Raw genomic sequence first — 14,056 nt, 5'->3', positions numbered from 1 at the left:
TCCCGGCCATATCTAGTGCCACACTCAACTCTACAAACGGCTACCCTCGTTACTTCGCATCCATACTTGTTGCTCAATTTGCCACTACACCTGCTAATTAAACAGCTTATAGACAATTCTACACTCCATCATTGAAACCTTTTCAACCTTATCTTTGCCCCATTACTTCACCAGCACTCCTTCCAAACTTCATTCTGCTCTTAAGAATATCACCACCTGCGAGCTGCTGATATTCATCCAAGGTTCGCCGCTCTTCATCCTTTCACAGAAAATACCTGTGGGTGGTATTGCGCTTCATCCTGGCCCAAATGTAAAGAAATCGTATAATTATGTAGATTTTTCTGGCAGAAAAGGTGTTGGTGTTCTACACGTCAACATCAGAGGGCTTGTGATTAAATTAAGTCAACTAAAATTAGAAGTGGCAAGCCTGGACCCGGACATTTTTTGCCTAACAGAAACATTTCTCACTCCTGCTGTAAATGACTTGCAGATTACGATTGACAACTACAACCTTTTTGAGCTTGACCGAGGATCTAAAGGAGGTGGAATTGCCATCTATGTTTGTAATACTATTGCATGTTCACCAGCTCACTCCTTGTTTTAAAAAAATTGTATTGAAGGTCTTGCTCTCAGAATAACTCTCCCAAATAATCAACATATATTGGTAGTGTGCTGCTATAGACCGCCTAGTGGGAAGGATGTTGAAGCTGCGTCTGCACTGAGAGAGCTTCTTGGGGGCCTCCCTAAAGGTGAAATAGTTTTAGTAGGTGATCTAAATTGGAATTGGCTAAAATTGCCGGCCGTGGCCACAAATTTTGCAGATGAATTTAACCTATTTCAATGAATAAATGTCCCCACAAGACCCAACCTAAAAAATCCGGGACAGTCATGTCTGTTTGACGTCCTATTGACAAATGCCCCTCACAATTTCGCACTGACTGGTGTTCTGGATAATAACCTTAGTGATCACTCCTTCATATTTGGGGTGAGATCATCAGCCAGACCCAAAGCCCCCCTAAATTGGTTGAGAAGCACTCCACGAGATACTTGAGCATTCAGGCATTTACTAATGATGTGCTTCACTTGGATATTGACAAGGTCTCTGAAATCCCTAACCTGACTACGGCTTGGGAGACCTTCAGGTACACGTTTCTCCAAATTCTTGACAAACATGCTCCGTTGGTTAGATTTAAAACTAAAGGCAACCGCCCACCATGGTTTGATCCTTTGATTACTAAGCTCATGAAAACTAGGGACAAGGCTTGGGCACTTGCCCCAACATTCTGTCCAGGCTATACGGGAGATCTTTGTCTTTGTGTGTTCGGAGCAAGTTTGAGTGGCGTGTAGCCATGGGAGTTAAACGGGTGCGTGCCGCTACAGTCATTGACTATGCTTGGACAGACGCTGATAGACAAGACACACACAGACAAGACAGGCGGACACAGACAAGAGGAACACAGAGACAGAGAAAGATAGAGATGACAAAGACAGAGAGAGACACACAGAGGCGGACAGAGATGTTGAATCGAACACACTTAACTCGCTCCATGGAAAGAGTTTCCTCGATCTTTGCCCATCCCCGGAAGTCGTTCTAGTTTATATTTATTTCAGAGTGGCGTGTACATGTAAGCAATGTGGGATATCGATGTACACAGATATGAACAAGATCAGCAGACGAGACGTCTTTCATACTCATTGGTTCTTTCGGTAAAGTCACGTAGGTAGAAAAAATAAAATAAATCGCGAGGTTTCGATCACAACAAGCGGTCATCCTCAGGCGAAAACATCTCGACATTTTCGCGGCAGAAGTCACGTGAGCTACGGCACGTGACATATATAAGGTGCCCCCCCCCCCCCCACTGTGACTTGCCCCGCTCAGCTGAGCATTGTTTTAATGCGGTGGGTTCACGCGAAATTGATTTCTGTAAGACAAAGGTACTTTGAAACCCACTGGCTATACTCTTATATAAGCACACAACTTCATCTACCTATGACGAACGCTGCACTTTCCGTCGTTTTCATGCAGGGGGCGCTGCAAACATACGCACCCCCTGTATGAACGACGGAGGCGCATGGACAGACGTTCGATCATGTTGGAATCGATCTACGGACGGCGGTCTTCTCGCACAGCCAGCTCTGTGCCGCCTTATTTCGATCCCGCAATCCCGAAAAGGTGAAACTCCGCATGGAACCAAATCCCCGGCAAGGCCATCTACTTAACGACGAAAGGAAATTTACACGAAATGTCGTTTTCAATTAAGTCTACCAGATGTAAAATGATATAAGCTTTTAATGAAAAAATACAATTATCTAATTCAAAACATAATACAATTCAACATTGTTTCATTTTCAAACTTTAAAACGGACTATCAGGAGCTTGCGTGGATGCGTCGTTCGTGCGCAGTTTTTTTCATGACTTTCCTGGCCCAAGGCCGTAAATGGTTCTGAGGGGCTTGCTTCAACCCATGGTTGTGAACATTCAGACGTTAATCAGCAAGAATAATTTCTAGTCCTAGTTCGACAAAATCTACGTCAACACGTAATACAAAATTAGAATTCGTGTTGTAGAGAATGTACCTCCTATCCGTGTAACTTTTGAGTGGTCTGCCTTGTAACTGATGAATGATCCGAATGCGCTCCCTATTTCAAAGACAATGAGTTGCTCCAAAGAGAGATGCTTCCTGAAAACACAGAAGTACCCTTTGACCTGTATCACAAAAACAACGGGTCTCACCAGAGTGATCTGTCCAGGTTACTTCCAAAACACACACTTTGTCCTAACATCACTTAATCAATGTTTAACCCTTATAGACAAAATGTTACATGTACACACACAATCATACAAGTATTAATTCTAAATTATTGAGTCATTTTATTAATTACTGCACCTAATTATGCTGCATCAGGTTACATCGTATTAACAATAAGTTATTTTTAAAAATGCGCACCGTCTGCTTAAGTGTATGTACATCTTCTTGGTTCTTTCGGTAAAGTCACGTAGAAGGGAAAATAATAAAAATAAAACATAATAAAATAATTCTCACAAAGTTTCGGCTACATTGCAAGCAGCCGTCCTCAGGTGAAGAATGAAACACCACCAAGCTTGGAGCGAATATTTAAGCTGGGTTGGCGGGGGAAGAAGAGCGCCTTGACAAAATAATTTGCATATTAAGAGGAATTTAGCATATTTATGGGAAATGCGTAGGAGGTGGGCGGGGGGTTTCATATTATGCCCGTGCATTATGCAGGATTAGCAGCATCAAAGGGAGGGGACAGGGGGTAGAATTAACAAAGGGAAGGAATGTTAAATTCCTCTTGAGATACAAATTAATTTGTCAAGGCGCTCTTCTTCCCCCTCCAACCCAGCTTAAATATACGCTCCAAGCTTGGTGGTGTTTCATTCTTCACCTGAGGACGGCTGCTTGCGTTGTAGCCGAAACGTCGTGAGAATTATTTTATTGTTGTATTTTTATTACTTAATTATTTCCCTTCTACGTGACTTTACCGAAAGAACCAAGAAGATGAATCCCTGCAGTCACGAAAGCTTTAAATCGAAGTGAATGTACAACATAATAGTGTAATTCAAAACGAGTAGGCCATTGCATTCTGACGTCTGGGTCAAAATTGATCAAATTCTAAAACATTACCGACAAACTCCACAACTAAGATGCCACATCAACCACCGCCCCCTACTGACAGGCTCTTGTCCACATGCAGGCCGGTGCAGGGCCACCTCCTTGTGCCACACAGGGGCAGCTGCTACTTGGGGATGCTCTTCGAGTGTTTGAGACAAGATACGATAAAAAACTCCAAGTTGCTGAGGCAATTAAGCAAGCACCATGTAAATGCAATTATGATTACATATCGAATGCTTGAGAGCTTATTGGCTCTCACTCCTGGTTAGAGATCTACGCAACCCACAGGTCCACAAAGACTGGCCGCTCTTGCCCTGCAGGTTGAACCTAGGAATTGAGCGTTCAACTTCACATTCTTGTCATTAAAGGCCTGTGACAAAGGTGCGTCTATTGGAGCGACATCATCTCAAGCTACACATCTACCGGGTCTCCATTTGACTTTGTATTGTTTCAGAGGAAGTCCACCCACACCTCAACTTCCACAAACTGCTGGGAGTTTCCTTGCTCTGCCTCACAGTCAGAATTCTCCTCCTGCTTCACGTTGCCTCTATCGATGTGAAGGTCTGATTTTGGAGTTGAATCTTCATCTTCACATTTTACCTTCACTTCTTCGCTCTTGACCATCACTTCTTCACATTTCACCTTCACCTCTTCATATTTCACCTTGATACCTTTAAAAGTGTCTAAGCTGGGATTTTCTTCCGGTTCTTGTTTAATGAGGGATGGGCTCATTGTGGCACTTTGACTTTCACAAGCCGATTTCAGACTCCACTCCTTCTGGATCTTCTGATGCTTGTGTGTTCTCTGGTGTGCATGAAGATTTGATGAAAGTGCAAATGTCTTCCCGCAAGGAGTGCACCTGAAGGGGTTCGCTCCCGTGTGTGTTCTCTGGTGTGCTACAAGAGGAGATGAACGTGAAAACGCCTTCCCACACACACTGCACTTGAAGGGTTTCTCTCCCGTGTGTGTTCTCTGGTGTATTCCAAGAGTAGATGACTGTGCAAACGTCTTCCCACAAACACTGCATATGAAGGGTTTCTCTCCTGTGTGTGTTCTTTGGTGTGCTACAAGCGGAGATGAAAGTGCAAACGCCCTCCCACAAACACTGCACTTGAAGGGTTTCTCTCCTGTGTGTGTTCTCTGGTGGTCTACAAGAGTAGATGAGCGTGCAAACCCCTTCCCACACACACTGCACTTGAAGGGTTTCTTTGCCGTGTGTATTATCTGGTGTTTTGCAAGAGTAGATGACTGTGCAAATGCCTTCCCACACACACTGCACTTGAGAGGTTTCTCTCCTGTGTGTGTTCTCTGGTGTTCTACAAGAGTAGTTGACTGTGCAAACGCCTTCCCACACACACTGCATTTGAAGGGTTTCTCTCCTGTGTGCGTTCTCTGGTGTGCTACAAGAGAAAATGAATGTGCAAATGCCTTCCCACACACACTGCACTTGAAGGGTTTCTCTCCCGTGTGTGTTCTCTGGTGCATTGCAAGAGTAGATGACTGTGCAAACGCCTTCCCACACACACTGCACTTGAAGGGTTTCTCTCCCGTGTGTGTTCTCTGGTGTATTACAAGACAAGATGAACGTGCAAATGCCTTCCCACACACACTGCATTTGAAGGGTTTCTCTCCCGTGTGTGTTCTCTGGTGTGCTACAAGATGAGATGAAAGTGCAAACGCCTTCTCACACACACTGCACTTGAAGGGTTTCTCTCCTGTGCGAGTTCTCTGGTGCCGTGTCAAATTTCCAGTACGATCCATGCTGTATGCACTGAGCCGCGCAAAGTGCCTTTGCTCCATTAGACTAATTCTGCAGAGGAAGTGACAGCTGCAGACAGAAAAAAAATATCAACACCATCTACACGTCAGTATCGATACACAGAGGAATGCATATTTACACAGACAAACGTCTATACCTATTCATATATTCATGATATAGTGAAAAAGTGTCCCAAATTCATCACACGGGCTGTTATGGCACACAATGAGAAGGCAAATGGTCACAAACATGCCTAGAAGCCCTCGTATCTTCAAAATGAATGTTAACCCAATACTCCGAGCACACAAAACGGCTGTCTGGCTACAAAAGTAATATTTATGAAAGCTAAATTCAGCTGACAAAGCAAAGGCTGTTGAAAATAATACTATTTGTTTTGATTTAAAGCTTTCGTGACTGCAGGGATTCATATTCTTGGTTCTTTCGGTAAAGTCACGTAGAAGGGAAACAATAAAATAATAAAAAATATAAAACAATAAAATTCTCACGATGTTTCAACTGCAACACAAGCAATCTTTATCAGGTGTGGAAAAAAACACCTGATGATGACTGCTTGTTTTGAAGTCGAAACGTCGTGATAATTTAATTGTTTTATATTTTTTATTACTTTATTGTTTCCCTTCTACGTGACTTTACCGAAAGAACCAAGAATATGAATACTATTTGTGTTATGCAGAAATCAATAAATTAATGTTGAATTGCAACTTAGAGGTGTGAAGCCAGGCACAGATGTCCTTGAATGCTGGGATGAACAGTTCTGACTTCAGCTGCACATGTGCTGTGATATCATCCTGACTCCATTCTTACAAATGTTACCAGAGGAAAACAAAAATAAACTACCGTATTGATATAACCTCCATGCTCAATAGAGTTAATAGACTTTACTGCAAATACAAACTTGACACTGTCACACACTCAGAGGCGGAGCCAGGATTTTCAGGTCGGGGGGGGGGCAACCTCTTCAGCAATGAAAAATAATAGGAGTTGTTAGTAAGTAAGGAGTTGTTATTAAGTAAGGACTTGTGTTGGATATATGCCCCCCTTTTTAATTTTTAAAATTAATTTTTAAGAATTATTCTGCCAACATATAAAATATAGTTTTTAATAGACACGGGGCAACGTGGGAACGAACACGCCCCCACACTCCCACAGAGGCCCCCACACACTAACACAGATGTGCGCACACCTCATTTCAAAGGAAAGAGGGCATGAAAGAGGGTAATCAAGATCATAAAACTCCCCGAATTTCACACAAGAGGACAAGGGAGGGAATTGCAAGCGGGGGGTTCTGGAAGAAACATCCTTTCGTAAAGAAAAAAAAAACCCTTTGATAAGTACAAAACCAGGCCACGAAATATATAATTATATTCTTAACAAAGGAACAACATTAACGATTAAAAAAAACCACAAACGGGTTTTGAACCATGTTAGACAAACCAGTACAACTTAGCCATGAAGTAAGCAAACAGTATCCATCCTCACTCCAATTGAAAACCAGAGTCGCGATTCATAAATTGTTAATTAAATACGGACATTATTTACTTTAAATAATTCCTACACATCCGGGCCGAAGCATCAAAGAATAATTATGGCTTGGGGGTCCAAAACAAAATTCCTAGCCGAGATAACAGATTAAATAATCACAAGAAGTCAAATAATAAGTACGGAATTAAAGTAGAAGAGGAAAGGCGGAGAAGGCTCTCAAAATTAACCAAAGACAAAACCCCATGGGAAGCAAGCAACACGGCCGTCTTTGTCTTTCCGAGAGGATCTCCACACGCAGGCACAAAGCCGGGAAATGACACCAATAAAACTCCCGGGCAATGGCTCAAAGGAAATTAAAACGTTCTCAGAAAATAAATAAAATAAGCGCATGCGCCGGGTGCTTCCACACTGGAAACAACCGTCTTTGTCTTCCCACAACACGTACAGCAAAAATTACACACGCAAGGAAATAACATTTCCATGAGAGATCGGGTCACGATGAAACATCGGGAACACGGTTTCGGCATAACTGGGGCATAATGGAATAAGTCGCATTTCAACTTCCAAACCAAAACAACTTAAGCTATGTGAGACAAAAGATATGATCCCCGAGCGAGGGAGGAAATAATTAAGCTCGCTTAACGCGTAGGTTTTCGCGACAAATATTATTCAGTAACAAAAACATGGATTCGAATATCTCTCTTATATATATAACTCGACGCGAATCATCGGTCTGGCTAATGGATAACTTTGTTGGCGCCGTCACGAGCCCCCCCCCCCCCTTCCAGAACGACAACAGCTGTGTCTTCAAAGCTAATAAACACACGGACAAACACGCACGCGAAACACACGGACGGACACACACACACGGATGCAGATGGTCACACACACAGGAAGGTTTTATGACAGACTTTGAACAACTCGGGAAACGGAATGGATTTCTCAATATAAGCCGGGGAAAAATCCATTCAAGGCAGATCATCCGGGCCACGGGCCCCAACTCAGATCGTCAGGGCCTCTGGCCCCACCACATCGTCCGGGCCACGGGCCCCATCTCATCTCAACGCCGACAACGAAGAAGTTTTCGTCATCCAGCAGGACGAGGTTCGCGAGGTAGCGACGCGCCGCTACAAGCCGAGGTCTGCACCAACTGAGAAGAATCGCTACCCTGAGTCGCAGAGCTGCGAGTGAAGCCAACAAAGACGCTAACATCCACCCTGCCACGAACGAAGCATCGCTCCTCGTCAGAGTGACGACCAGCGAACAACCCGCAGGAAAGGCGGAGATCGCTGAACGAGCGCCACCTTGCGCCACCTTGCGCCACCTTGCGCCACCTTGCGCCACCTTGCGCCAAGCGAGCGCCAAGCGAGCGCCACCGCGCGCCACCGAGCAACAACGAGCGACACCCAGATCGACCCGCATCAACCAAAACCGACTCGTCATCCCGCCGTGGAGGAAAAGAGTCAAAGCCTTCTGGACGAGCGCCGCCGCTCACCTCACAGCGGAGAAAGTGTCAGCTGACGCTCGCACAGACAGCAGAGAGGTCGTATCGCTTCCCACACACAGACTCAAGGAAACACAGAGGAAATCTTGTCAAATCAGTTTCCTTTGTCTTAGAGTCTCGCGGAAGAATTAATTAAAACCGAGCCAAATTCGCTCTCCCGCAACACGCCTCACCCACCATTGACTCCAACCTTCCGTTCAAAGGATTTCACACTTGCCGATGAATCTATTGACATATACTTTCGCCTCTTGGGTATAATAAGTGATTTTTATTACCGCAAAATAAAGTGTGTCATGCTTGTTTTCAAACTCGGCCAGTCGCCGATTGTGATCGATACAAAAATGAACTAATGAGATGCCTGGTTGTTAGGAGGGTTTTTTAGTCATTCAGTTCGTTAAATGCATAAGAGTTTTGAGTTATTCATTCATTTTAGTCAAACGCATAGTCTCGTAATTGCATAAGAATTTTAGTTATTCATATTAATCGAACGCATGATATCGCAAATGCATAGGGGTTTGGTTATTCATGAATTATTGACGCATGTTTGACCTGCATGATAGAATGTCACATGCTTGTTAGAATAAAATTGCTTCACACCAACTGTTCGAGTGCTTCTTTCCAAGTCCATGCAAAACTCTCTTATCCATAAGAGCTGTACCTGTGACGAGATCTGAAACTGTGACCTTAAATATCATAACACACGCTAGGATAATCGGTAAATATTTAATCGATGATAATCGTGTTATCCTGATTGACAACTCTGGATAGACGAAGCTGAGCCAAATTATCATAACTGCACACACTAACATCATCGCAAGCATCCGCATAAAATATCTCCGTGATTATCATAATTTATGCATATAATCACATGCATTATCACAATTTATGCATATTAATACACACATTAACATAATTAATGCGATTTGCGCATTTTTCGGAAAATTATTAATTTTCATTAATTTTCATCAAAATTTCATAACTCCAAGACATACAACACTTGTAAGGACTGTTAACAGCGTGCCGGGAGAGTTTAGGTGGCGCTTCGCTCCTAGCCAATGAAGCCATTGGCTTCTCGGAGTTATTCGACGCGTGTGATCGGCATTGCGCTCGCTGAAGGTGTTTGCCTTCAGGGAAGTCGTGTACTGTATAAGCAACTGCGCACAATTCTGTGAGTCGCTTGTAACTGCTTTGCCATTACTTATTGCCAGTTATGGACTCGGACTGTTAATCTCTCAACAGAGTCTCTGGCACGTAATAATATGCCACACGGTGGTAGTGGTGTTGTGTATATGCCCCCCTTTTTAATTTTAAAATTAATATTTTTTTTAAGAATTATTCTGCCAACATAGATAATATCGTTTTTTTTAATAGACACGGGGCAACGTGAGAACGGACACGCCCCCACACACTAACACAGATGTGCGCACACCTCATTTCAAAGGAAAGAGGGCATGAAAGAGGGTAATCACGGCCATCTTTGTCTTTCCGAGAGGATCTCCACACACAGGCACAAAGCCGGGGAATGACACCAATAAAACTCCCGGGCAATGGCTCAAAGGAAATTAACACGTTCTCAGAAAATAAATAAATAAAAGCATGCGCCGGGTGCTTCCACACTGGAAACAACCGTCTTTGTCTTCCCACAACACGGACAGCAAAAATTGCACACGCAAGGAATAACATCTCCATGAGAGATCGGGTCACGATGAAACATCGGGAACACGCTTTCGGCATAACTGGGGCATAATGGAATAAGTCGCATTTCAACTTCCAAACCAAAACAACTTAAGCTATGTGAGACAAAAGATATGATCCCCGAGCGAGGGAGGAAATAATTAAGCTCGCTTAACGCGTAGGTTTTCGCGACAAATATTATTCAGTAACAAAAACATGGATTCGAATATCTCTTATATATATAACTCGACGCAAATCATCGGTCTGGCTAATGTATAACTTCGTTGGCGCCGTCACGAGCCCCCCCCCCCCTTCCAGAACGACAACAGCTGTGTCTTCAAAGCTAATAAACACACGGACAAACACGCACGCGAAACACACGGACGGACACACACACGGATGCAGATGGTCACACACAGGAAGGTTTTATGACAGACTTTGAACAACTCCGGAAACGGAGGGGATTTTTCTCAATATAAGCCGGAAAAAAATCCATTCAACTAAGATCGTCTGGGCCACGGGCCCCACCACCAGAGATCGTCAGGGCCTCTGGCCCCATCACACTTCGTCCGGGCCACGGGCCCCACCAAACAGATCCTCACCGGGGCTCCGGCCTCCATCTCTCTCACCGGAGCTCAGGCCCCCCATCTCATCTCGTCGCCAACAACGAAGGAGCTCTCCCGTCATCCAGAATGACGATGTTCGCGGGGTAGCGACGTGCATTGACAAGCTGAGGTCTGCACCACCTAAGAAGAATTACTACACTGAGCCGCCGAGCTGCGAGTGAAACGGACGGAGATTCCAGCTATCACTCTCGAGCCAACAACTTCAACCCAACGTCAATACCAGCAACGAACGAAAGCATCGTTCATCGCCAGAGCGACAACCAACGAGAACCGACTCGTCATCCAGCAGTGGAGAGAAAGAGCGAGCCACCGCGCCGTCAGCTACGAGAGCGCGCCACCGCGCCGTCAGCTACCGAGATCGCGCCACCGCGCCGTCAGCTACAAGAGCGTGCCACCGCGCCGTCAGCTACCGATAGCGCGCCACCGCGCCGTCAGCTACGAGAGCGCGCCACCGCGCCGTCAGCTACGAGAGCGCGCCACCGCGCCATCAGCTACCGAGATCGCGCCACCGCGCCGTCAGCTACAAGAGCGTGCCACCGCGCCGTCAGCTACCGATAGCGCGCCACCGCGCCGTCAGCTACGAGAGCGCGCCACCGCGCCGTCAGCTACAAGAGCGCGCCACCGCGCCGTCAGCTACCGAGGGCCGCCAAGCGCCGCCAAGCGCCGCCGCTCACCTCCCTGCGGAGAAAGTCGCGGCTGCAACCCACACGGGCAAAAGGAATCTGCGAACCAGGGTCGTATCACCTCCCCCACTCACAACCTCCAGGAAGCACATACACACACACGCACACACCTACTTCCCGCGGGCATGCAAGAATTTATCCAAGAGACAATCCACCTCTCTCACAATGGGACCAACCCTAGACAATCATCAGAAGACTAATTATAAAGTTTGAACACCAGCTGGCCGTAAGGAATCGTGGCCCTCTGAGTAATTAAGAATCCGTCGGTTATAAGAGGGTGAAGTTTTTTTTTCTTGCCTTTTTTTTGTTTCTCTTATCGCATAAACGACCAATAGATTCGTCGATGCTAACTAAAACCCTCGAAATCCTCATTGCGAATCGACCGTGCACAAAGAGAGGAAATCTTGTCAAACCAGTTTTCTTTGTCTTAGAGTCTCGCGGAAGAATTAATTAAACCGAGCCGATTTCGCTCTCCCGCAACACGCCGCACCCACCATTGACTCCAACCTTCCGTTAAAAGGATTTCACACTTGCCGACGAATCTATTGACATATACTTTCGCCTCTGGGATACAATAAGTGCTTTTTCTTACCGCAAAATGAAGTGTGTCATGCTTGGTTTCAAACTCGGCCAGTCGCCGATTGTGATCGATACCAAAACGAACTAATGAGATGCCTGGTTGTTAGGAGGTTTTTTTTTTCTTTAGTCATTCAGTTCGTTAAATGCATAAGAGTTTATGAGTTATTCAATTTAGTAAATCCATAAGTGTTTATTCATTCATTTTAGTCAATGCTTAATCTCGTAATTGCATCAGAATTTTAGTTATCCATATTAGTCGAATGCACAATATCGAAAATGCATAAGAGTTTTGAGTTATTCAATTTAGTAAATGCATAAGTGTTTATTCATTCATTTTAGTCAATGCTTAATCTCGTAATTGCATAAGAATTTTAGTTATCCATATTAGTCGAATGCACAATATCGAAAATGCATAAGAGTTTTGAGTTATTCAATTTAGTAAATGCATAAGTGTTTATTCATTCATTTTAGTCAATGCTTAATCTCGTAATTGCATAAGAATTTTAGTTATTCATATTAATCGAACGCATGATATCGCAAATGCATAGGGGTTTGGTTATTCATGAATTATTGACGCATGTTCGACCTGCATGATAGAATGTCACATGCTTGTTAGAATAAATTGCTTAACACCAACTGTTCGAGTGCTTCTTTCCAAGTCCATGCAAAACCATCTTATTCTTGATAACTGTATCCTGTGATGAGATATGAAAATGGATACCTAAATATCATAACACACACTAGGATAATCGGTAAACGTTTAATCGTTGATCATCGTGTTATCCTGATTGACATAACTCTGGATAAACGAAGCTGAGCCTAATTACCACAACTGCTCACATTAACATCATCGCAAGCATCCGCATAAATTACTACGATTATCTCCGCGATTATCATAATTTATGCATACGATTACTCACACCATCATAATTTATGCATATCATTACACGCATTATCATAATTTATGCATATTAATACACACATTAACATAATTATTGCGATTTGCGCATTTTTCGGAAATTATTAATTTTATTATTTTCATCAAAATTTCATAACTCCAACACATACAACAGCGGGGGTCGCAAAATGTCGATTTATCTATATAAAAGGGAAATGTGTGGATACATGTGTCTGTCTAGTCACTAAAACTTCAAATCTAGATATAAAATAGACTTTTGTATTTTGGCGGGGGAGGGGGAATGACCATGAAGTGTGTGGCGTCAACCCGCAACACACCTGATTTAAGCGCTCTGCAATACGTAGAGCTGTTAACAGCGTGCCGGGAGAGTTTAGGTGGCGCTTCGCTCCTAGCCAATGAAGCCATTGGCTTCTCGGAGTTTCAATACATACTTGTGCGAAGAACGGGTACAACAGCTATCTTCTTAAATATAAAGCAGTAAATACATCTGTTTGTTTGTGTGAAGCAGCAAAAACTCTACAATGCTGAGCTCTGGCGTCACAACTTATGCTGTCTGGAATTTGTAAGTGAATGCGACTATTTTAGGCTCGCCACGTCATTCCCTTCCTGAGTGGCCAAAATCGACCTTGCGTAGAAGTGGGATGAGGTTGAATTTCCTGGAGTGAAAACATCCGATTTAGGTAAATTGATTTGTTTCGACTTTTTTCTTTCTTGCAAGCATAATTTTTCTTCAGGGTTTTTCAGTGAAATAAGGGAATATGAAATTAATCCAAGACAAGAATCCAAGTCCCGGGCGAAGCTGGGTAGTGAAGCTAGTCTTATATATAAAAAGTCTCCGCGCGCTCGCGCTTGCGGGGGATTTGGCTCTCGGACGGTGGGCTTCACGTAGAAAAAAATTTGCCGAGCGACACACACTAAGCCCCGCGGTGGGAATAGGCTATTCCGTTTTCCCATCGGTAAACGTTAAAGTAGTTTAATTAACACATTTGTGCCGTTTCTATTATTCATTATTTACTTATTGCACGACATCGACCATACCAACTGACGCCAATTGCGTGGGGGGGCGGACCCTACCAAGTGCTGCGCGTTCGCTCCAGCTCACGGGGGACATTTCCTTTTACGTGTTTTACAGGCAATACATACACACATAACGCTGCAGATATTTATTCACAGT

General features: G+C 44.1%; 1 protein-coding gene across 6 annotated transcripts in view; it reads right to left on the bottom strand.

Annotated features, from left to right (window-relative positions):
- LOC144737559 (uncharacterized) overlaps positions 1–14,056 on the bottom strand; it is a 33,948-nt gene that overhangs the window by 3,281 nt on the left and 16,611 nt on the right. For 5 of the 6 annotated variants that reach the window (XM_078620310.1, XM_078620312.1, XM_078620311.1 and 2 more), the window contains one exon: positions 1,586–5,463. In XM_078620310.1, the coding sequence (XP_078476436.1) occupies positions 4,086–5,435 (1,350 nt within the window). In that variant the 5' untranslated portion in view covers positions 5,436–5,463 and the 3' untranslated portion in view covers positions 1,586–4,085. Of the gene's footprint in view, positions 1–1,585; positions 5,464–14,056 lie in introns of those variants that run through there. The other variant, XR_013589032.1, reaches the window with a different exon arrangement.

Source organism: Lampetra planeri, chromosome 71 (assembly GCF_965212315.1).
Source record: "Lampetra planeri chromosome 71, kcLamPlan1.2.h2, whole genome shotgun sequence".
Taxonomy (NCBI): Eukaryota; Metazoa; Chordata; class Hyperoartia; order Petromyzontiformes; family Petromyzontidae; genus Lampetra; species Lampetra planeri.
This window is presented reverse-complemented; position numbering and strand designations above follow the sequence as displayed.